The following is a 25,105-nucleotide window of genomic DNA, read 5'->3' as shown; positions in this document are numbered from 1 at the left end:
GCTTGCAAATATACATGTATGTACAAGTCCCCCAAGTCCCCAGTCAAGGAGGGCAATCTTGGTTGGGGAGTTACTCGGCGGTTTGAAGCGTTTTCTTCCGCTAGACTTGCAAGAGCATAATTAGCGTCAGTGCGTTGTCAACCATGGATTTAGTGAGCAAACGCTTTATACCCTTTCGGGTGGGCCCCTGCTAGGCCCCCCAGGGAGTCCCCCACTCTCCGGCTAAGATAGACCTCCGGATGGTCGGCAAATTGTTTGTTGAGGGGGAGCTGCACGGAGCAGAGGGTGTTGGGTAGCGAACCCAATCTTAGTACCCGAGTGACGGGGGTCAACGTGCCTGATCAGGGCCGTCGTAGACTGTTGACAAGTCCCCGTGTCCCGTAGGGACGGTCTGACCGTAACGCCGCGTGACGGTCGTTGTCAGAGTGAGGCGTGGCCTCGGGATCCGCCGCTGAGGTTGTAGCCCGCTTGGCGGTGTGTCTGCATGTCATTCCTTTGGTTGGAATTAGTACATTTGGCGGTACAATGAGCGTGACCCATTATAGCTAATTATGCTTGCAAATGTACATGTATGTACAGTTTATAAAAATCTTCAAAGAAGAGAGACTAGTATCATCCAAGAAGCTCCGAAAGTGTTACCGCAGTTGATCTAAACAGACGGTTCATTATTATCCCATATAAGACCCATCTTACCCCACTATGGGTGGAGCCTCAAACAAGACCCCCCTAGCTGTCCCCCTGCCCCTCACCACCTAACTTTTGGGGTACTTCTTCCCTATTTCGTTGTTTTTTTTAGAAGCAAATGACAATATGACATGCCATTTACATAACAAGGGACTAACGGTTAGTGACCTACCCTAGATACATATATTCTACAAGATTATTCCAATATGCTCCCCCAAATCACCTACCCTAAAACTTTGTGACCTTGATCATAACCAAACCACATGACGAAAATATAATAATGGTAGAAAGCTAATTTGCTGTGCTGGATTGGTGGCTATAAAAAATGACATATTACAGCTCCTCATCACCATCATTCATCCCATTCATTCCTCTAAATATAATCAACACACAATTTGAGCTAGCAATTAGTATTACCTGTTCACACCCATAATACACCCACCATATGTACCGACAAATAATTCCCTGTCCTAGGTTGGGAAAATGATTGTGTTCGTCACTAGGTTGGGCCTTGACTTGGACCATGACTTGGTCCCAAATGCAGAACGAATTGTAGGCTATAACCAAGACCAATAATCACACAGGCGGTGATAGGCCCGTCCAACATAACTGTTTGACCAGATTGTAAAATGGCCCCAATATCTGTCGGTGCAATATTAGTTTTAGCAACTTTCAATTTACTTCCCAATTCACACAATGGAGTGTAGTTATTCAACATATTGCATAGTCCGCGTTTCAAATTTGTAGCCAGTGTCATTCTCAAAAAAAAAAAAAAAAAAAATGTAGTCAATGTGAATGGAACGGCTAGGTTCCAAATGATGAAATGAATTGGCTTACTCGAGAAAAATCATGTTTTTTGGATGATCTATATTGTGTGTGGTATTGCCTCTAAAAGAACTCTTAATCATTCTCTTGAAGCACATATAAATAAAACAAACTATGAAAATATGAAAGTTAGCATAAAGAGGGCATCGTTAAAATTTCTCTTCCCTAATTGAAAGACGTTGAAGTTTCCTAATCCACCCATAATTTTTCTATCCTAAACATTTAAAGGCATCTATAATATAATAACTTCACTAATTGAAAGACGTAGAAGTTTTCTAATCCATCCATATGAGATAACTTGCTTGTTAGAAAGTGAAGAGTATGAAGAGAGAAGAATAGATGGGGGAAAGTGAAACGTATGAGAAAGGTGATCATTCTTGTTCATTTAGTCAAGTTGATTGGGTTGCAAGAAAGCGTTTCCATTTTTATGTGTTGTGATGATTCTGTTTGAAATAGATTAGGCCCAGTGAGGTAACGGAGGAATTAGGTGCAAACCTAATAATTCTCATGACAAGACACATGAATGACGCACTCCAGAATGAGTACCTCAACCCATAATTTTCATGACAAGACACATGAATGACGCACTCCAGAATGAGTACCTCAATGAAGAAGACCCAAGAAAACTATGGGTAGAACTCGAGCAGCGTTTTGGCAACGTTCGTGACTCCCTGCTTCCTGATTTAGAAGTGAGATGGCATAGCCTCCGCTTCTGTGATTTCAAGTCTGTACTTGACTACAGTTCGGAAGCACTTCGTATCAAGTCTTTAATGGAATTCTGTGGGCAGAAAATCACTGATACGATGTTGATCGAGAAAACTCTCTCTACCTTCTACGTCTCTGCATTGATGATAACCAAGAACTATCGGATTGATGCCAATGCCGGACGCATCACAAGATTTCATGAGCTTATTGGAGCCATGAACGTAGCTGAAAAGCACGACAACATACTTGTGAAGAACTATAACTTTAGACCCGTGGGAGCAAAGCCAATTCCGGAGTCTAATTATAGTTGCGCCCCTAAGGGAGGGCGCCAAGAGCGAAACCGTAAGGAAATTGATAATTCTGGACGTTCTGGTCCATATTCACGCCCCAAAGAGGAAGGAAACCGCCAAGATAGGCGTGCACAGAATCGTAGAGGTCAACGTGTGAAGAGAGAGAGAGGCAGAGCCTCCGGCTATGGTAGTGGCGCCACCAAGGATCATAGCCGTCCCCAACGCATTCTAGCCGCGCCTCGATCAAGGGAGCCTGACCATGATGATGCTTGTCTTCGGTGTGGAGCGTCCGGACATTGGGCTAAAGCATGTAATGCACCCTAGAATGTTGCTAACGCGTACAAGACGTATCGTGAAGCAAAGGGAAGCAAATTACATGGAGCAAGAAGATCAAGATGACGATCTTGCTCTAAGGGTTGAAGACATCAAATGCCAAGATCCAGAGACTGGCGATTTTGATTAAGTCTTTTTATTTTCCAATAGATGTAATAGGCAATTGCCATATATTTTTGTAGTAGATGCCAATGGTTTAGTCTTTCTTCAAAGTAGGCTCACCCAAAGTAAGTGTGATGTCTAGGAAGGTTATGAGATTAGTGGTACTTAAGCGAGCCTTACTCCACCGACATCTCTCTACTCACCTGGTCACATTTATTTTGGAATTACCGAAAGAAGTTAGACGACTACCATTGTTTTGCATTAGCTAGCATTTTGGATTAGATTTTCTTGGTCAAAGAGACAATGATGTAACTCTGTTGGCTTATGAATAAAATTTCGAGTTCTTTTCATTATGACTCCATTTTTATTCTGAGCATATGACTTTGTGACTACGATGGTTGGGCCATCAGTATTGATTCAAGGACATGGAATAACCCAAGTTCTGCTTGCCAAATGGCACCTTGATTACGGTCACAGAAACTCTCTACGCTCCTAGGGCAAATCGCACCTATGAATAGCCAACGGATTCCATGTGAAAACGCATGTAGACAACGGAAATGAGTTCATTTGCAATACCTCTAACGATTGCGAATAAAGACGCATCTTAGAGAAGTTTATGTGTCTCTCTAGTGGACTCTATGTTACTATTCAAGCTATTAAATACAATAAAACCATCCATTCTTTCGAGCAAAATGAAGCACGAATTAAAGGTTGATTCCTGGACTAAGTGTGACCTCCGTCGCTGCCTCTAGCGCCACCGTTGTCCACCACCAGCCCAAGGCTGGCACAGTCCCTATCCATGACGCCATGGATGGCGTCCATCTTGGTGATTGCAGCATCACTTGGGGCGCCCATCATGGTGATGGGCGCCCCAAGTGATGCTGCAATCACCAACTTTGCTTCAAATAGCGTTTCAGACACTCAGACCCAACCACAATCCTCATTGGTTGCTTCTAAGGCCTATCACTCAATTTACAAAGCCGGTTCCTTAGGAAAATTATGACTGAGACCGTCCTATGCAAAGGAAATGAACATACTCATTCTGTTCTTACATAGAATCCATGGGAATTTTGCGGACTAATTCAACCAACTTGCGGACGTTTAAATATCTCATGATGTTGGTTGACATGCAAACACGCTGGTCACATGTTGTGCCATTGTCCACCTGTAAATGTTGCTTATACTACACTCCTAGAACATATCATATGACAACGGGCTCACTCCTTGGATCATCCTATTCAGTCAATTGGACTTGACAATGCTAGAGAGTTTACATCGAAGACTTTCGATAGTTATTGCAATGGAACTGATGTTGGACATCATATTCTCATGTACACACCTAAATGGTCTCGCGGAAACGACTGCGATGGTAGCCCGGACATTGGTAATGCGCACCAATCTTCTTATATCCGCTTGGGGTAATGCAATATCGCATGCAGCTATGCTAATTCGTCTACGACCTACCGCCACTCAATGTATCTCTGCGTTACAGCTAGTGACTGGGTACAAGTATTTCGTACTTATGCACATTTGAATGTGCCATTTATGTGCCAATTGTGCCGCCACAGCGCACTATGATGGGTCCTTACAGACGAATGGGCAACTACTTTGGATTTGAGATTCCAACAATCGTCCGCCACTTAATGCTCTTGCTAGGCGATCTCTTTACCGCATGTCTTGTGGATTGCCACTTTAATGAGACAGTGTTCCCGTCGTTATGGGGAGATAAGAACACGAATGTTCAGCATGAACGACAGGAATTGTCGTGGCCTGTCCTCACTATGTCTCATCTCGATCCCCACTAAAGTGACTAGATCAGACATATCTGCTGCAAACATGCCTGCAAGGAAGGACGTCCTTTACGAGAGGACGTAGTGTCACCCTATACGGAGGTAGGCATGGCACCAACGCCAAAGAGAGTGGCACTCTGGCGTTATAGGTCATGGCCCTAGCTAGGATGCGTGGGAGGCCCGGGGGTTCGAAGGATACTTTGGCATAACCAATCCTTTGATCATCGACACTCAAAATCCGTCTCATGAGAATCTTTTGGATTAAGGTTATCGTTGGGGGACGCCTCAACGTCAGAACCTATTCATGAGAATGTAGAGCTCTATGAAAATTACACTAGTGTACATGAGACGTGGGATAGAAACTCCATCATAATTGATGATGTAGTTGCGCATTTCGTTGCGCATGAGTTTGTTGAGTCCGATGATATCGAACCACACTTCGTTGATGAATGAATACCAATGTAGAGAAATTTGGCCTAAATGGAAAGATGTGATCTAGGTTAAGTTGGATTCTCTAACGAAGAGGAAGGTTTTCGAGCCAGTGATGCCAACACCTCCTGACATAAAACCTGTTGACTAATGGGTCTTCGTTAGAAAGCGTGATGAGGAAAAGATATAGTAATCTCGCCTTATAGCAAAATGCTTCTCACAAAACGCTTTGGAATCGACTACGATGAGACATATTCTCTTGTAATGGATGTCATTGCACTCCACTACCCTGTCAATTTTGTAGTTTCCGAATAACTGAACATGCAGCTTACAAATGTGGTCACTACGTATCTCTATGGGGATCTAGATACGGAATTACATGAAGGTTAATGGTGAACTTCATTTACCCAAGTCAAGTGGCTCTAGACCACGGAGCGCGTTTTATAAAGAGGTTGAAACGCTCACTAAAGTGACTACTTGATTAGGAAGGGATATGCCCACGCGTTTCCATAACAAGTTTCGGATTCCATTGCGGTTCATGTTGGACATGATCTTCATTGGAAGCCCTTAAAGAGTTAAGGGAAACCGCTGAACACTTGAAATCCGAGTTTGAGATGAAGGATTTTGGGAGAACACGATTATGTCTCGGTTTGGAACTTGAGCATCGTATTGATAGATGCTTAGGCATTTTGACAAGGTCAAACCTTCAAGCACCCCTATGATCGTCTGTAGTCTTGATCCTAAAAAGGATCATCTTCGTCCAAAGGATGATAACGAAGATGTGCTAGAGGCAGAAGTGCCTTACTTAAGTACAATAGGTGCATTATTGTACTTATCTCAATGCACAAGATCAGACATCTCATATGTTGTGAACTTGTTAGCTAGTTATAGCTCTGCGCCGACGCGACGCAATTGGATTGGTGTAAAAGATATATTTCGATACTAGAGATGTATGACTGATATGGGCATGCTTTATCCCTACAGAGAGATGATGGCTTCAGACCCGTCACACACCAGGAACGCCGCCAACACTGGCCTGCGTCCACTATCCCCATCCCAAAACAACATGTATTTTGGAAGGTTTTGCTGATATTGGGTATCTTTCTGACCCACACAAAGGTCATTCCCAAATTGGTTAAGTGTTCACCATGGGTAAAGACCGTGATATCTTGGAGGTCTACAGAACATACCCTAGTTGCTATATATTCAAACAATGCAGAGATTATTGCTCTTCACGATGTGGTTCGTGAATGTATATGGATTGGATCCATAATTACGCATGTTCGAACAATTGTGGTTTGAAGTCTACCACAGATGAGCCTACGAGCATTTAGGATAATACTGCTTGTTTTGAACAAATGAAGCAATGCTATGTCAAAAGCGACAACACCAAGGATAATCAGCAACAACAGACTCTCCTCAAGATCAAAGTGAACTAGGTTCGATCTGAGGACAGTGAGGCAGACTTGCTCACTAAGTCATTGCCCAAATTCCACTTTCGAGAAACATGTTGGTAGCATCGTTTGCGGAAGTTATCCGAACTCCCATGACCGTAGTCATCAGTGGGAGATGCAGACATTAGGGGAAGATGTCTACATGTATGATCTTGAAACGTGAAAGGTGTGTTGTGCTCTTTTTCCCATTCGACCGAAGTTATTTTTGTCCCACTGAGTTTTTGTTACTCGGCAAGGTTTTTAATGAGACAACGAGAGAAACACTACATTTGGGCGATACAAAGGGGAGTGTTCAAGTAAATCCAGAATATGTGTCTGGCCCAAACTCTAGGTTACTTAACCTAGTTGCTATAGGGTTTTGAATTAGAGATATTCTCGGAGATATTCATAGATATCCGATTAATTATACGATTATCTTTCCTTGTACAACTCTGATTCTATGTCTTGTAATCCTCTATATAAAGAGGCCCCTATTATTAATGAAAGCACGACTCAATTCTCTCTCAATTTCAGTTTTCCTTAAACAAATTATAATTTCTTTCACCCCACTCATGCTCTTATCCAATTTCCATTTGGATGTTATTAGAATCGGATTTAAAGAATTATATATTAAAGTTGAGAAAATCATGTTGCTACCTAATTGCATTTTTTTTAAGGGGGTTTGGAATCTAGCAAGAATCAAGTGAAGTTGATCGTAGTTTGATAGACGAACAATAAATGTAGCAAGTGTAAACAGACAAAAGGTGGAATAGAAAGTTTAAGGAGAAAATATATGATAAGAGGTCAAAAAATATACGTAGAAATTATAAGTCACGGAGATAAGCTAGAAACTAGAAACTACAAAGGTGCCGATAAGCTAGTAGGACCGATATCCAAACTAACGCTGCATGTATACCCTTTTAAGATAGGAAACAGAACGGGGTGGAGATCCAACAATGATATTAGCATGTGATGAGGAAGAAGATGAAGCATCACCCTGAGATTCACCATCACCACTGGATTGAGATCCACAAGACTGAGATCCTTCATGGAGAGATCCATCAGAAAACTCAGAAGAGGAGTGCTATTGAACTCAAGGGTTGGTCCACTATTGGATACCAATTTAGCCTGATCCAAAGCATCAATAGGACTAAAATAGTCTATAAATTGTTGAGAAGAACTCCCCACAGCAAATTGAGAGGTTCTTGTGACTGGTGTATCGCAAGAAGTTCTTGGATTTTTCTGATGTTCTGGAGCAGCAGATTGAGAGGTTCCTGCGCTAGGTCTCTGAGTTTCTTGGCGTCCAAACTCATGAGCGGCCTTCAAGGGCTGCAACTAGTGCAGCCGCATTAGACCTCCGATTTTGGGAGGCCTCCAAGTACGAAGTGGTGTAGTTGGTTAAGGTGCTCTTTTTTTAGATGCCAGGACCTGAGTTCAAATCTCAGACAACTCTCTTTCTTCGTTTTTGTTTTGTTCATTTTTTTCATCTTTTTTTTTTTACCAAGATATATATATATATATATTAAATCCTATAATTAATAGGCCTCATTTAGATGTTCGCTCTAGGCCTTTGAAAATTCAGGACCAGCTTTGTCCAAACTCAGAAGCTCCTGGACGTTCCTCAGTTCTTGGGCCTCCAAATCGAGAAGTTCCTACATTGCCAAACTGAGCAGTTGCCACCACAGAAACACTGATGGTCATCAAGGAACAGCCAGCTACAATTAATGGATCATTAGAAGCATCTAATCTAGCAGCTATTAGGTATTGACCAACAACGTAACCTTTAAAGATAAACCAGTGACAGTAAATGATGCCCCAACAGATTTCAAACGGTAACCAACAACAGTTAACTGATCAACAACATCATCCAAAGACTGAGAGTCCCAATACATCCGTTCATAAAGAACATGTCATGCGAAAAAGATCCCTGATAATACTATTACATAAAAGCCAAGAAAATCAAAATGATACTAATGTTAATTTTCATTTATTGCAGCTAAGTAATATCAGACTTGAAAGGCACATATACATCTAAACAAAAAATGAATTTTACTTGTAGTAACAATAGGACTTAATTTACTTGGTAGATGGAAACGCCATCGTCTTCTTACTCTAGGTCTGAGATTTTTAACCCTACATCCAAAGCTAAGACAGCTCCATTCATAAGGGTGAGCGTGAGGGGAGTTCATCCTTGATTAATTTCAGATCTAATTTTAGTTTGATGAGAAGAAATTCTTGTCTTTGTTGTCTAAAGATGAGAAGAATTTTTTTTTATTTATCAATTTTTTTTTTGGGTCTTAAAAAATGAGAAGAAATTTTTTTTTTGAATGAATATCATATAGATATATTAATAACTCAAGCTAGAATGAACCATTACATATCCTCCCTCTATCGACAGATGATAAGAAGTTTGAGGAGGTTTGAAAGAGAAACGAAAACAAAAAATGAAAGGATTCGGCGGTGGACATTGTGGATGCTATATAGAGTATACTTTGACCAATAACATAAAGCCACGAGTTAGACAAAAACCCCTTTTGCGTTATAAAATTCAAATAAAAATTTTCAATAGTTGATAGATTGAAATAGGTAATAAAAAATAATGATACAACCAACACCAATAAAAGTTCCACAAACACTGTTGATACAACACTATTAAAACAAGTAATCATGCTTCAAAATATACACCTTATAGTTTAGAGTTCTCAAGGTTGTTGAAACCATTTTGATACATGAAATCTGCAAACTGATTATACATCCTTACATGTTAAAAAATAGAGGTTCGTCGTTTTCAAAAAAAAAAAAAAGAGGAGGTTCGCATATTAATTAGTAACATGTTTAAATTCCTTGATGGAATTGAATATAAAAAAGAATGGTTATCTTTACTACTATAAATGGGGCCCTCTTTTGGTGTCAAAGGGCTTCACCAAATTTTGAAGTACCTATAATACCCTTCAATAACATAATTGTCAAATTAAGTTAATAGAATATAAATAGATAAAAGTGTAAAAGTGTAATTAGCCAAACTACCATTATTTTATGTCTAAAAAATAAATAACAACTATTCTTTTTAATCGATCTATTTTCCATTAACATCATAATATTACCCGCGAGAAACGCGGGTACATTGCTAGTAAATACTGAAGGATGATTTCGTTCCAGACAAAGTTGCAAAAATAAATTTCAACAGGACAATTAGATTTTGAACAAATAAGAAAATAACTAGATTCAACCAAAAGAAGCCCAGTATGGACAATGATAACTCAATAACAAATCAAAAAGGACTTATATACTCTCCTAAAAAATAATATGTCAGAATTCATATAAGTATTTTCAATTCCTAATATCAGAAAAGTTTTAACTACGGAAAGTTTGAAAATGGAAATTTCAGTAGTTGAGCAAAACAAGCGGTCATTCTTCTAAATCAACTACTCAACCTGACAAATTAGGTGTCATACATATCTCCAGAACTTAAACAGTCCAACTGCATTTTGTTAACCATATGCTTAAGCTGATAAGGCATGAACATTTTGAGTTATCAATAAATTTATCAGAGAGGGCAATGAGTTAGTTTTCCTTTCATTTCTTTAAAAAAAAAAAAACTGAAAAGGCATGAACATTGAGGTAACTTCAAATAGACCATTAAGTTGGTGAGCCGTGACCTGTTGGTTAGCTAGTCTAACTAACACAATGGAGGTCATGGGTTCAAATCTCACTGACATCAAGGTGGGATGGGGAGTTACACTGTCGTTCATAATTTAAAAAAAAAAAAAAACCATTAAATTATGCTATCATTAGATCAAGAACAATTCTAATAGCTCCCAATTAGAAACACTAAGATTGATTTCATGAATTTCTCCAAGAAATGAAAATTGAAATGAAAAAAAACTTCGCATTGCTAATAGGACTTAATTTACTTGGTAGATGAAAATGCCATCGTCTTGTTGTTCTGGGTCCAAGATTTTTAACCATACATCCAAAGCTAAGACAACTCCATTCATAAAAGTGAGCGTCATGGGAGTTCGTCCTTAATTGTTTCGAATCTAAATTTAGTTTGATGAGAAGAAATTCTTGTTTTCGCTATATGAAGATAAGAAGATTTTTTTTTTTTTTTTTTTTTGAAAAGATGAGAAGAAGTTCGAGGAGGTTTGAAAGAGAAATGAAAATGAAAAATGAAAAGGATTCGGTGGTGGGTATTGTGGATGCTATATAGGGTATGTTTTGACCAATAATTGTGTGTTTCTTCTTCATTGTTTTGCCAAATTGTGTGTTTCTTCTTCATTGTTCAAGGCTTTTCTATAAATTATTTGAACAACAAATAAAAAGGTTCTTCTATAATGTTCATTCAAATATTTGTTTGATCAGATCAGGGAAAAACCTTGAACAAAATTTTCAATAAATTAGTGTTTTCAAGATTTGCCAACAAATACACTTTGCAAAATATCAAAAAAAGAAGAAGATAGGAGAGAGCGAGAGCTCTCTAAACCCTAGCGCCGCCACCGATAGGTATCCTCTTTGGAGGGCTCCTTCACCTCCTCTCCAGCGTACAAGTTCTCTTCACTATGGCTGCATGCCTTTCATCCTTCGACGGGACGATTTTCCGATGACGGCAAGGGATCTAATTGGCCGGGTGTCCTTTGCGCTATGGCTTCAGATTTGGGGCTCTCTGGTGTTGTGGGATCCTGGTGGTCCTATAGTCGGATTGCAGCTGCTCCTAGTCGGCGAGTGGTGGAGGAGAGATTGGTCAACAAGCGGGTTGATCTGGTTTGCACTGGTGTAGGCACGACTGGTGGAGTTCAATCCTGTCTGGTTCGGGCGGTGATGTCGATATTGGGCTCGGCGGGCTTCTACTCTCTTGCACGGTGGCGGCTGGGTTATCCCTTGGTGGTTGCTCTTGTTCTAGTGGCGCAGATGGTTGCAGATCTCGTCAGGTAGTAGCCGGCGGTGGTGCTTGGTTTCTTTGCGTGGGGTGCCCAGAGTAATCTGGGTTCTCCTTACGGGCTGGTGTTGGGCCCATATGCTGGGCCAGACCTTTCCATGGGTCTGGATCTAGGACCCGGGTGACTCCTCGTTTGCTTCTATGTTAATTTGGACAAAGTTTCTGGGTGTGCTGCGCTTGTTTTCAGGTGGAGTGAACGTTTCTAGATTCTATAAAAAGGCTCGGTATAGTCACGCTGTGAGTACCACAATTGCGTGCTTTGGCAAGCAGTGTCCCTTATGCTGGGTCGAGTCTAGTCTTCGTTGGTCTATTGATCTTCTACATGCCCGGATCGTAAATTCTGATTGTTGGGTTTACAGCTCTCAAGATCATGACAATGGTTTCGTTGTTGGTAATTATCTTAAAGACAATGAGGACTTACCTTCAGAATTTACTAGTTTCTCTAGAAAAGTTTTAGAGCAGAATTTAATTGTACAAGAACAATTGGTTGATGTAGTACATCTTCTAGTTTGTTCTAGCTTAGCTCAAAGTTTTAGGCATTTTTGGCCTTTGTATGCTCCTCATTGGGATGCCCTCTTAAGCGATTTTAATCGCTAGATCAATGAACTTTTCTTTCAAAAAAAAAAAATATGAATTGGGCTTACTAGCTGAATTTTTGGGCATCAACAAGGTCCAATCATATTGAAATAAAGTATAAGTAAGTATAAAACGACAGATAAATAAAACAAATTATGAAAATATGAAAGTTAGCATAAAGAGAACATCGTTAAAATTACTTTTTCCCTAATTGAAAGACGTTGAGGTTTCCTATCCACCCATATTAGAGCAAGTCCACCCGTTAAGGTTGGCAGATCAATACTAGTCACTGTTTTTTGCCTTTCATTTTCACTATTTAGGTTGGTAGGTCAGATACTGTTCACAAAAGGTCAATTTGGGTCACTTTCTGGGTCAATTTCTTGACATGTCAACTGACATGCGGTGGCCTTTTGTGAATAGTATCTGACCTGCCAACCTAAATGGTGGAAATGAAAGGCAAAAAACAGTGAATAGTATTGACCTGCCAACCTCAACGGGTGGACTTGCTCTTAAGTTTGGGGATCTTTCTAACTTAAAAATTTAAATGCATCTATAATATAATTTCACTGATTGAAACATGTAAGACAACATGCTTGTACATGGGGTGAGGTGATAGAAAATCAAGGCAAATACTTAGGTGGGGGGTATCAGAAGCAAGTAAATTTTTCATCTTTTCCGAAACTGCCCCTGCTCTCTAAAGTGAAATACCCAAAACACCCCCCTGCTGGGCAGTGATTGGCCCTCCCCACCACGTGTCCCGTGCGGGTGCCCTACGCAAGATTCTCTCGAAAATCAAAACTATGGGGACCTTAAGGAAATTGAGACCAAACAAAGGGACTATTTATCTAATTAAGCTTTCATTGTTCTCCTCTGTAATCTCGCGCCATCTCCATCTCCACCGTCGCCGTCAGTCCGTCACTCACTCCCGCAATCCCAACATGTAAAACGATGCGGAGAAGAATCATAACCTACTGCCACGTGTCACTCTGTACTCGCCAATACTCTACCTTATCTCCTCCACCGCCGCAGACCGCCGGACCGCCGCCGCTCATCCGAGTGTCGAACCACGTCGCCAAACTGGGCCCACCGAAAGAAGGCCCGAAGCCCAGGCAGCTCCTCTCCTTGCCGCCTTTCCCCGGCGGTCGACATTTGCCGGGGAAGAAGAAGTCATGCCAAGACGGCGCCGTTTCACGACCCTCACACGTCACCGCCGTCAGTTGGCTCAAGTATTACTTCCATGAGATTGACGACACCGCCATTCGGTCCCATTTCAACAAAGGCCTTGTGAGTAAAACTTGATGAACTCTAATCCCTAAAGTTTTGATTTTTATATACCTTTTATAATTTGTTCAATTTAATTATAGGTTCAGATGGAATGCCCGGATTCAATTGGGAAGGAAGGGCAAGCGAAACGCATGAGAAAGGTAATCATGCTTGCTCATGTAGTAAAGTTGATTGGATTGCAAGAAAGCGTTTCCATTTTTATGTGTTGTGATGATTCTATTTGAAATAGATTAGGCCTAGTGAGGTAATGGAGGAAGGTGCAAGAGTATATGTACCCGTATCGATTGCGGAGGGTAAAGTTTCAAGGAGATTTGATTGCATACCAAGTGAGACATTGTACCCAAATGCGGATGAGATTGACTACTTGCAAAGGCTTGTCAAGTACAAGGTCTAAGTCCTGCGCTCTTTACATGGTTTTTGTTTGAATTCTGATATTCACTGGTGATTTGATACAGGCGTTGCCATCTATATGTTATGTTGAGTTATTTTTATGTAGCTGCACCTACTGGTGGTTTTCATCAGTGTGTTTACGTTTCTGATTATTGTATTTTGGTTATATATGTAAGGATTCTGCTATAATAGTGCTGAACAAGCCCCCAAAATTGCCAGTCAAGGTTAGAATCTATACTGTGCCAGTCTTTGTAGTGTCTCCTACTGTTTCATTATATCAGCATGCTGTGTTACGGTTTGATTTAATGAACATGTATAATGATTTGATTAGGGTAATGTGCCAGTCCATAACAGCATGGATGCATTGGCAGCAGCAGCATTATCTTATGATTATGATGAAGGTCCTAAATTGGTAAGATTTCAATTCTATATGATTCCCATCAAATAAAGTTCTCGGGGATATTGAGAACATGTGGCTTCGTATCGTAGTTACTAGCTTTTCTGTATCATAGACTGTTCATATCAGCAGTCTTCAACTCTTTGGTTTTCGTTTGAACTTAATTGATTCTTCAATACACTTAGTTTCTAATTGCATAATTTAAGAATGTCTGTTTATATATGCATATATTATCAGGTTCATCGGATTGACAGAGAGAGCAGTGGCCTCCTTTTAATGGGAAGAACAAAAGACAGTGTTTCTCTTCTGCATTCGTTATACACTGACATCAACATTGGGAAATCATCATGCAGGGTATCATACTTCATGTTTCTAATCACTCATTTAGCACCAGGCAACAACTTGTAATATGAAGTATGTAAAACTGTTAAGATTTAATTCTCAAGACTTACATGATTTGGATAATTCTAGTCTTGGAATGATGCATGTAGAACAAAATGTCAGAGGTACTGGGCATTGGTTATAGGGTCGCCCAAGGAAAAGGAAGGCTTAATTTGTGCTCCTCTCATGAAGGTTCTCTATCTCTAAAGTCAAGTTTCAGATTTCTGTTGTGAAGAAATAGTGTGATTGTATTTATTTCATCATTGATTGCAGGTGCTTCTTGACGATGGGAAGACAGAGAGGGTCATCTTGGCTCATCAATCAGGATTAGAAGCTTCCCAACCGGCTCTAACTCAATATCGGGTGCTTGGTCCTACGATAAATGGATGCTCATGGATTGAATTACAACCACTCACTAGCCGAAAGCATCAGGTACAAATTCCTTAACGACACTTCCGGAAAATGAGAATTGGTGGATACTGGATTTAAGGCCGTCTATGATTTTCAATTCTTGTATTTGTACAGCTCCGTGTTCATTGTGCTGAAGCTCTAGGCACGCCAATTGTGGGTGACTATAAGTATGGGTGGTTTGTTCACCGGAGATGGAAACAAATGCCTCAAGTCGATATTGAGCCGGCAACTGGGCTACAATACAAGTTGCGGAGGCCAGCGGGTCTGGATGTACAGAAGGGAAGTGTTCTGTCAAAAGTCCCTCTTTTGCATCTACACTGTAGAGAGCTCGTACTCCCCAATATTGCTAAGTTCCTTGTTTTATTGGATCAGAAGTCAGACAACCGGCACCCTGTAGACAGTTTGAAGCCAGATATCCTTCGGTTTGTGGCATCGATGCCAACCCACATGAAACTTAGTTGGAATCTCATGTCATCTTATTTGGTGTAGAGGACAGGTTAATAAGCTATCAATCAGCTCAGTTCTTCCCCTGATAGAATCTTCCAAGGCCTTCTTTTGACTCTACTTTGAGTACTGTATATAACCAGAATATAAATTTCAGAGTGGATAAGAAATTTAAAACATGTAGACCTTCAGTGCTTGTTTTGCTAGTTGTATCACTAAAAGTCATTTTAACATACTTTGATCTCGAGTAACAGTGAAAATTTCTGTTAGATACTGTTGGCAGGATAGATCAATTCAACTATTGCTTCTGTAATCCCTGCTTTTAGCGGAAGCTTTGAGGCTCGCACTTGGTTTGGTACTTTGGTAGTGTTGTTCGCTTGTTTGTTAAGTCCAATGCTTCTAAGTCTACAATTGCCAATCAACATCTTCTAACCGGTCAAGTCATATGTTGGTGTTGATCAACTCATTACTCGGTGTGCCTTCCTTACATCTTGATCACATGGAAATTGCATAGTCCGGTGGTTGGAGATAAAACACTTATGTCCCTTTTGCTGACACCTGATGCCAATTGTGGAACGAGCCAAGGGTTGAGGAGATTTAGCAATGTAGCTTCTTGTTGCTACGGGCTGTTAGCTTCTAGTAATTAGTTTTGCAGTACGGGTTTGTCTAAGGTTTATTAATATACTGATATATTAAGTATTGCAGTTCGATATTGAAATCACACTAGCTCCATGCATTAATAGACTAACTTAGCTGGATCTCGAGCTAGTTTATTGAGTGTACGGAACTGATCTACTACTGTATTATGTGTCATGTAGTTGTCTGTGTTTAGAAGTCTGCAAAATAAGAAAATCGATCTGCGGGCTTATTTAATTTGGGTGAGATTTTCTATCTGATTAGGATTTGCTTTTGTACGCAACCCCTATAAAACCCTCGTCTAGAAATTCTTCAATATCAAATATTAGCCTCCCCCTAAACTAGTTGTTCCAAAAGTGTACATCGAGTTACATGATTTTTACAGCAATGAAGCAGAGAGAAACTCCGGATCCCAAGATGATGTCAAAAGCTAGAGTTGGGTTATATCCGATTCAACATGTGGAAGATAATCGGAAGCAGGCGGCTTCTAAAAGAATTAGGATATGTGTTCGCTCTCTGTGCAACTGTCCCATAGGACGGGGATTACAAGAGACCTGGGTGTGATTCTTTCGAGCATTGCAGGTGTTTCAAGTAGCCGTGAGGCCGTGCCCATGCTACCCATTGATGTAACCATAATGGAGCAGACCTATACTTACTATGTAGGGCCAATCGTCCGTGGTGATCAAAGAGTTTCATCGGCTAGGGCTAGGTTGGACTTTAAACCTGGAAGTATGGAGAAAGTGAGGCTTGATAGTTTGAAAGAGCCACAGTTCCGACGGCCTCGCAGAAGGTGGAACTGTTGATCAACTCATTGCTCGTATGCCTTGCTCACACCTTAATTTATCATGGACATTGCATCGTCCGGTGGCTGGAGATAAATCACATATGTCCCCTCTGCCGATAGTAAGGAGGGCTGGGTTTGAGTCTATAAACTAAAGTTTTAGGTTATTAGCTACTCCAATTATTATTGCTACTTCTCCTTTTCATTATAAATATTTTTGATCCGTCATAATCTTGTGATTGTTAAATACAGAAGTTAGTTCATTCCAACTTATCTTCTTTTTTATAAACTACTATGTACAAATTTTATAAATTGTTTACAATACATACATGATTGTTTTATAGTTTGTTTACAATACATGATCACGTGATGTTCGAATGTACTCTACTCGTGCTTGAGAAATAATTTTTAATTTTTTAATTTTTAAAATTTTTAATTTTTTAATTTTTTAATTTTTTAATTTTTTAATTTTTTAATTTTTTAATTTTTTCATTTTTTCATTTTTTCATTTTTTAATTTTTAAATTTTTAAATTTTTAAATTTTTTAATATCAAAGTAAATTTCATTCCAATAAACTGCAATTACACATTGACCGCAATTCCGGCACCTATTAAAGGACTACAACAACGACAACCAAACATCAAAACAAAATCTAAATATTTCCACTAAAAAGAGGAGAGACTGACATGTCAATTGATTCAACAATCACTATAGGATAAAAGATCTTGTACGACGTATAAAAATATGTCCTTATAGACTGTGTTGTAAATGACATCTCTATATGCACGTGTGAAAAAATATTTATGACGCATTTTGTACTTTGTAAGATATTATTCACTTTGCACGCTGTAAAAAAAATGCTTGAGTAGTTTAAGGCATGTTTTTTTAATGTTTTTCAGTATACATATAGTTGCTTTAATGTTCTTTCTTGTCTTACCAAAGTCCTCCATGATTTTCAACAAGCTCATCAACAAGTTGAAACCCCCAACATCCTTTCTCAAAGTAGCTAACAATTGCCTTGACAAAGAAAATCAGAAATATCCTTAACCCCGACCAATTTGTGAGGAGGGTTTTGATCATGCACTTGGATGTTGTAGAAGAAGAAGCAGAAGATCATGGGGAATATTAATCATGATAAGCTGAGAAGAATGTCGCTTGCCCTGCTTACATGAACCTTCATCATGAAAATTGTGCCCGGCCTTGTTGTCTTTACTAAAAAAAAAAAAAAATTATATCTACTCTCGTAAACAATTTCACAGATTGAAGCCTAAATAATTGGAAACGAATGTTTTTTTGTTTTTAGGGATATCTTCACATATGGTGTATGAACTTTAGGCATTTCTACACTTTGGTGTACCAACTTTCATAACTATCAGAATTGTGTATCAAGTTTGCTCAAATCTTTCATTTTGGTGTACGCTGTTAAATTTTCCGTTATCTTTGCTAAAAAAAAAAAAAAAAAAAAATCCATTATCTTTCCTTTAGCTTTGTCAGTTTTTTTTTTTTTTTTTGTAAAGATAACGAAAAATTTAACAACGTACATCAAAATGAAAGATTGAAGCAAACTTGATACACTATTCTAATAGTTATGAAAGTTGGTACACCAAAGTGTAGAAATGCCTAAAGTTCATACACCATTTGTGATGTTTTCCCCTTGTTTTTATTTAGTCACGAGACTCATGACCACAAACAGACCCAACAATTATCATATTCAATTTGGTTTTGCTTCCTCTTATTTTTTTTTAAATTTTTTTAAAATTATTTTTGAAAATAAAAGAATTTCTTTTTTTATTTTGATTGTGAGGAGTCGAAAGACTCGAAACAAATAAAAGGAAACCAAAAAATATCAAATGTTGTTTGTTTTATCAACAAACCAGCACATGTATCACATGTATTACAGAGGGACAATGGCTTCTCCAAGGCAAGGTACCAAAGGGAACCAACAATGGAATTAGCTCCTTAGTCATCAGTGGCTGATGTGAGGATCTAGTATGATAAGGGTCTACGATATTAAGAAAACCAGATAACCTTTAAAACATTACAGTAAAGTATATGAAGGGAAGCATCAGCAGAATATTACCAAACAAAGAGGTTGCCAAAAAGTATTACCACTATGTACTATACAGATAGGTACTTTCGATCAATTCATCAATGTGACACAAGCCCAACAGTTGAATTCTGTCTAAATCTAGTCTTATGGACAATTCAAGATAGGGTACCTCAGGCTACATTTCCACAAAGCCAACAGTAATATTCTTTGTGCAGTTATATCATTTGAGTAACGTGTATTCACAAAGCCATTATGATAGACGAGTGTAGGATGGATTCAGAGACAAAACAACTTTCAGACGAGTGTAGGATGGATTCAGAGACAAAACAACTTTCAGAATGACGCCGACTTTGTTCTGCGAAGCTGATATTGGTACTGGGGACCAACAGGTGGTGTCGCTGGCAACATAGCCTGCAAAGACATAGTGATAAATTAATGGGGATACCTTTGATATAAGAAAAATTAACACTAACGGTTCTTGACAAAGCAAAAGAATTTTAGAACATGTATCCCAACCTGAAGAGATCGCTCCATCACAACTAAATGAGAGCAGTGGCAACAGTGAGGGGATCCAACAGGTGGTGCTGCCAACACAGCCTACAAAGACAAAGTGTTAATAAATGGGACACCCTTGAGATAAGAGAAATTCACACAAAATCTTGACAAAGCAAAATGAATTTTAGAACATAAACCCCAACGTGAAGTGATCGCTTGGTCACAACCAAATGAGAGCAGTGGCAACGGGGAGGGAATCCAACAGGCGGTGCTGCCAATAGAACCTGCAAAGACAGTGTTAATAAATGGGACAACCTTGACATAAGAGAAATTAACACAAAATCTTGACAAAACAAAATGAATTTTAGAACATAAACCCCATGCAACCTGAAGTGAACGCTCCACCACGGCCAAATGTGAGCAGTGGCAAAGAGAAGGAGGGGAGCCAACCTCAACATCAACATGATCACCAAATCTCGCTCCAGGGATATCAATTGGCCTGAGAAAATAAAGACAAATCAAGTGACAGAAATCAAAAGTATATAAAATTAATAGATATCAGAAGTGAATAAACGTCACGGTAAAAATAGTGATTATACTGAGAGTTGGCTGCTGGATGTTCAGGATTCCTGCAACAAAAAAAGAACAAAAAAGTAAGGCTTCACAATTTGTAAACACAATGAAGATAGCTGGTAGGGCAAAAATAAATCACATATATTGCCTTTTCGCACACCACTTCCTAAGAAGGCTTAGTTTAGCTATGGATGGACCCTACACAAGGAGATTAAAAATTTATACCATTGGGGGATGCCTGGGATCTCCAATCTCTGAAAAGTATTCCTGTATCTAACCCTAGCACTTTGACGAACACGAAATACAACCATGTTCTGCAACACAGTCAACATCCCAAATTTGTAATCCACTGAAAATAATCTCCCACTTGGACTTCATACTGATCCACAGAGATATTATCCAAAGTTAAACAAGAATTCCTTAGTGATCATTAAACATTACACACGATTGCAAAAACCTAACTCCTTAACTCACTTGTAAGACTTAGCTACTGACATAGAACCACATAAACCCATATACTGACCTCAAATCCAGAACTAAAATCAACACAAGCGACCAACAAGAACATGAAAAAAAAATTAAATGAAGTTGTAAGAGTGATTTTATCCCAACACTTCATATACAGGGTACTACTTTAGGTTGTGAAAAGTTCAAAACCAAACTTCATGATCATAATAAATCTTGCAAATTGTCATAGAGATTTTAAATACTGTCAATAGAATGCTGACTACCTAAATACAATAAAATGTTGTTTTGGTGCAGATTCAAACAATACGAATTATCATTCACAAAAGTAACAGTATGTAATTAAACTAAAATGACAAACAAAAATGACAAAATTAAAACTAAAATCATTACACACCTCATTCTCTTCATTCAAAAGAAGCGGCAGTCCCTGCACAAGAGAATCACAAAGTAAGCACTAATTTAAGAAGAAGAAACGCAATTCTAAGAAGAAATTTGTAAAAGCAGTTAGTTACCGACATCCTAAGCGATCAAGATCCGCACAAATCTAGCAAGCAATCAAGGTCCGCGAACAGAGAAGCAGCCTAAATTCAACGTAGTAGTCGCGTATAACCATTTCGCCGATTTTGATCCACTCTAATCGATACGAACTTACAAACCCTAGCAGAGCAGAGAACGAGAGGGCTTACCTGGAGCGGTCGCTGTGGAAACGAGAATCCCCAATTTTGAATCTATCAGTAGCGGGAGGGAGCTTCAGATTACTATTTATACTCCAAGCGATACCCGCTTACAAATATGACCCGCACCGTATATGTCGGATCGGGTTACTGAACCGACCCGGCCCACAACAACTTTGCCCCATAGTCCCTTTTTCTTTGCGAGAACCCATCTTCACAGCAATAAGATCTGTCTCTAAATGTCCTAGGAATCTAAATAGCAAAATGATAGAACAACTTCATCAAGGGATGAGGGGGCTCATCGGAATCGGAAAAAAGAATCAAATTCTGGTAGCAGATGGTAGAGATCTATATCTCGGATGGGGGAAAGAGAACAATCTTTTGGGCTCGGAGGACAAGAAAAACAAATGCAACCTATCAGTTATCAGAGCCCTATATATATTTGACAAACTAGGGGTTTATGTAGTTACTGAATTGCCCTTAAAAATTTGCTTTTGTGAAAACGGTTATTTTATTCGTTTTTTCTTTTCTTTTCTTTTTTGGAATAATTGCTCTTCTTTTTATTGGATTGATATCATGCCAGAATTAAGAGAGAATGGCTTTAGTGTGCATACAAATTGTAGATATGTGTGTGTTCGGCATGGATTCAAATTCTCACCTCTGCGAATTTGTGTCTTTGGTTATCTTTCATTTCTAATTTAAATTGTCAATTAAAAATTTAAAGGCTATATATATGACACGTCAACAAAATGCGTATAAAACATGAATGATTATTGATTTGGCAAAAATTAGTATTAGTGATGTAGTTATAGATAACATAGAACTAAATAATTAAAATATAGATATATGATCGAAAAATGAGTCTATTTAATGTATTAGTGTTTAAGGAACTGATGCAGATGAAATAAAAAAAAAAAATTTACAATGAAAAAAAAAAACCCTAAGCGACTGCTGCCGCTTCCTAAAGCTTGAAACCCTAACGAACGATCACTGCTCGATCGTTCCTAACCAGCCAATGTCGATTGATGATGTCAATGCTAGTTTCGTTGCCTCGCTGGCCCTTGCCGGCAATGCAGTGGTCGACATGTCGCACATGAATGGAGCCAGAATCGGGCGTGGCTGGCAAGTATACTTGCTTGCTCACCCTCTGATAGCCAAGCCTAGCTTATGGTGCTGAGACCTGCAGCGGAATTTCAAAAGGATCTGGGTTCTGGACAGGGACTTTAAGGTTCTTAAACCACAACAGCGCTATGTTTTTTCTTTCGATCTTCTGAAGGACCGTAACAAGGTAATCAAAGGCGGCCCCTAGTATTTTAACAAAGCTTCGATAATCCTTCAAGAATATGAAGGCCTGTATGCGCCTCATACCGTGCCTATGCATGCGCTCTTCTTCTGGGTGAGGATCACAAATATCCCACAAGCCCTAGAGGTGAAAGAAACAATCATGAATGTTGCTTCTATAGCAGGTAAGTTCCTCGAGCTTGATCAAAAGATGTTTGACAATCGAGGTCTGATTAGGGTTCATGTCGAGCATGATATCCAGAAAACATATCACTACAAGAAAAGTAGTCTACCACAGTATCACAATAACAACATGCTCTAAATGCTTGTTGTTACTTACAGTATTCGACGACGGGCAAAAAATATGCGTTGTAGTAAACCATTTAACACTATATGCGTCATTTGCACGTTGTTAATCTAGTATCAACAACCTACTTTGCGTGTTGTTATCTCAAAGTTGTCAATTAAGTTATCAACAAGCAGGTGTGCACGTTGTTGAAAATTTTTCAGAATGACAACATGTGACGAACGCTGTCAAAACTTTGGGATAAAAAAAATAATAGAAAATTATGAGTGGAGCTGTCCGTTTTATTCTAAATTTTAGGGGAAATTTGAAATTTCGTTGACCTACCTTTTACAAAGTTTCTAAACGCCCTAGTCGAAGCCAAAAGCTCATCTCCCGCCACCAAAAGCTCTCGCCCTAGTCGACGGTGACCTTCATAATGTTCGACGGGGTCGGAGCCACCTAGTCGTTTTAGACCTCAAGCTACTTTTCAAGCAGTCCTTCCCTCCCGCCATCAACTCTCTCAAGGTACCAATCGCTCTTCATTCTCAGTTTTCAATTTCAAATTCTCAGTTTGTAAATCAACAACTGACAAATTCTCAAGGTACTAAAGACAACATGCTAAGAGTGTTGTTAAAAATTACAACACGCGCTTGAAACGTTGTCGAAAAGTTATGACAACGAGCAAAGCTCATTGTTTTTGCTCGTTGTTGAATAATTACAACAACTTGATTCACCTGTTTTCGACAACGTGCAAAGCGCGATGTTAAGGACTTTTTGACTTTTAATGACTCTGGCATCTACAACATTCACCGAACGTTGTTGAAAGTGATTGACAACGTGAATTGCATGTTGTTAAACATGTTTTTCCTTGTAGTGCATTGTCTCTAACAAACCCTAAAGCTCACTGCGGGAGTAATTGAAGAAATCTCTTTCTTCTTCGAGAGCTTGATTGGACACTGCAAGGCTTGCTACCTCATTTTCCATGATAACAACTTGCCCTGCTGCTGGAAATGAAAAACCACAAACTCCCAAGATGACCAAGTTGACTACCGGTGCCGAACTAGTAAGATCCTTTACTGGTTTCAAAGAACCTTATTTCACTAACGGAACTTTCAAGTCTCAGGGACTCCAGACCCAAGTGTTGCCATATGTGGCTAGAAACTTGTTTGGTAATGGAGGTAAAAATCTACGGCATGTCCTCCTCAAACCTACTGTGGAACATTCAAGCCACAGTACTAAAGGCTCAAGCAAGGACAATGAGAAGCTAGCGCTTGTGCCGGTGGAAGAAGTGCATAGTACTAAGAGGGAACGCCCAGCCTCACTGTTCTCGTACCCAAAAAAAGTTAAAACTTTTCTTCGAAGCACAACAGGATAGTAAGCTGTAGGATACGATCACCAAAAAGATCAAAGTACCGGAGTTTCATACAAAATTCACTGCCAAATCATTGGGTTTAGTTGAAACCCCAGGAGGAATGTTGGTACTAAAAGAGATTATGATGCCTCTAGCTACTGTCCCAAAAGAAACCACCATGGTGGAGCACAAGAAGAAGAAGGGAGGTGGGCCTCTTGGATCGAAGAACAAGAACCCACCAAAAGTCAAAAAGGTGCCAGCAGAAGATGCTCTTAGTGTCCTGTACTCTAGAAAACCTCCAAGCCCTAGCTTGAAGGGCAAGGAAAAAGTGTAATTTTATTTTGCATTAGCCTATAACTATGATATACATAGTTGATAGGCTTACTTGAATAAATGAGCAATGGATGTTTAATGAATGGTCTAGCCCTATGTACTTTGTGAACCTTCACAACCTCTTGCCTATCTGTAAAGGGTAGCGAATGGGTATGTAATGGTTATTCTGGCCTGAGTTTTATTTATGACAATCATTGATCGATTGATTCAAAAAACTGATCCGGATGAAATGAACAAGGTGATAGATCAAGATCCAACTATATGAGAACTGAGAACTTATACCTCCTTCACCCCGACTTCTTTTATTACTTGACGGTGGAACCTTATACAAGCTTGCCGACTTCGTTTCCCTACAAAATTGGAATAGGTCATAAGTTTGTTTGTTTGTTTTTTTTTTTTTTTGGTGATTATTTCATATAAGAGCAACAGTGCTAGAGAGTAAGTATTTCAACAAATTAACATAATGTGCGAATTTTTAACTATCTACTCTTTGTTCAAAGCCACCAAAAGTTGGGGTCACAAGTTGGAAATGTAGAATCAGTTCTGTTGATTGTTAAAAACCAGTAAGTCATATAAGTAAACATATAAGCCAATGAATAAAACAAACATTGTAAAGAGAAAGATAAATCAAACCAAGTCCAATGTATATTCATTCTCTTTGATCAATTTTGGCCCTTGAAAATAGGCATGCAATCATGTGATCGAGTTTTGCAACTAAAATTACTTCATTCTCATTGCCAGGGACTGAAGCACAATCAATATGCCGA

General features: G+C 39.2%; 2 protein-coding genes across 5 annotated transcripts; one reads left to right on the top strand and one right to left on the bottom strand.

The window, feature by feature from the left end:
• The first annotated feature begins 12,898 nt into the window (after nt 1–12,898).
• Nucleotides 12,899–15,645, top strand: LOC133743768 (RNA pseudouridine synthase 3, mitochondrial-like). 2 transcript variants are annotated; one of them, XM_062171797.1, is made up of 9 exons: nt 12,899–13,387; nt 13,468–13,527; nt 13,617–13,775; nt 13,954–14,001; nt 14,109–14,189; nt 14,412–14,528; nt 14,646–14,747; nt 14,829–14,987; nt 15,081–15,645. In XM_062171797.1, the coding sequence occupies exons 1-9, from the start codon at nt 13,052–13,054 to the stop codon at nt 15,453–15,455; spliced, it is 1,437 nt and encodes a 478-aa protein (XP_062027781.1). In that variant the 5' UTR covers nt 12,899–13,051; the 3' UTR covers nt 15,456–15,645. The 2 variants fall into 2 exon arrangements, with proteins under 2 accessions (XP_062027781.1, XP_062027782.1); XM_062171798.1 differs by lacking the exon at nt 14,646–14,747.
• A 3,206-nt stretch (nt 15,646–18,851) lies between these two features.
• On the bottom strand, nt 18,852–21,460 carry LOC133741754 (uncharacterized). Of its 3 annotated transcripts, none has more exons than XM_062169482.1 (9): nt 21,100–21,460; nt 20,926–20,994; nt 20,808–20,840; nt 20,171–20,324; nt 19,972–20,001; nt 19,760–19,871; nt 19,570–19,656; nt 19,394–19,474; nt 18,852–19,288 (listed from the first exon to the last, which is right to left on the bottom strand). In XM_062169482.1, exons 4-9 carry the CDS (start codon nt 20,275–20,277, stop codon nt 19,211–19,213), a joined length of 495 nt encoding a protein of 164 aa, XP_062025466.1. In that variant the 5' UTR covers nt 20,278–20,324; nt 20,808–20,840; nt 20,926–20,994; nt 21,100–21,460; the 3' UTR covers nt 18,852–19,210. The 3 variants fall into 3 exon arrangements, with proteins under 3 accessions (XP_062025466.1, XP_062025465.1, XP_062025464.1); XM_062169481.1 differs by having other exon boundaries at nt 20,171–20,259; XM_062169480.1 differs by having other exon boundaries at nt 20,171–20,259; nt 20,926–21,460.
• Between the last annotated feature and the right edge of the window lie 3,645 nt (nt 21,461–25,105).

Source organism: Rosa rugosa, chromosome 4 (assembly GCF_958449725.1).
Source record: "Rosa rugosa chromosome 4, drRosRugo1.1, whole genome shotgun sequence".
NCBI classification, from domain to species: domain Eukaryota; kingdom Viridiplantae; phylum Streptophyta; class Magnoliopsida; order Rosales; family Rosaceae; genus Rosa; species Rosa rugosa.
Note: the sequence above shows the minus strand (reverse complement) of the source record. Positions and strands in the feature narration are given on the sequence as shown.

Coding starts and splice junctions, on each gene's coding strand:
- LOC133743768 (XM_062171797.1), top strand. CDS start 13,052: ATGCGGAGAAGAATCATAACCTACTGCCACGTGTCACTCTGTACTCGC. Junction 14,002..14,108: donor CCCCAAAATTGCCAGTCAAG/GTTAGAATCTAT, acceptor TGATTTGATTAG/GGTAATGTGCCAGTCCATAA. Junction 14,988..15,080: donor TCACTAGCCGAAAGCATCAG/GTACAAATTCCT, acceptor GTATTTGTACAG/CTCCGTGTTCATTGTGCTGA.
- LOC133741754 (XM_062169480.1), bottom strand. Junction 19,872..19,971: donor CATCCAGCAGCCAACTCTCA/GTATAATCACTA, acceptor TTATTTTCTCAG/GCCAATTGATATCCCTGGAG. Junction 19,475..19,569: donor AGCGATCACTTCACGTTGGG/GTTTATGTTCTA, acceptor TTGTCTTTGTAG/GCTGTGTTGGCAGCACCACC.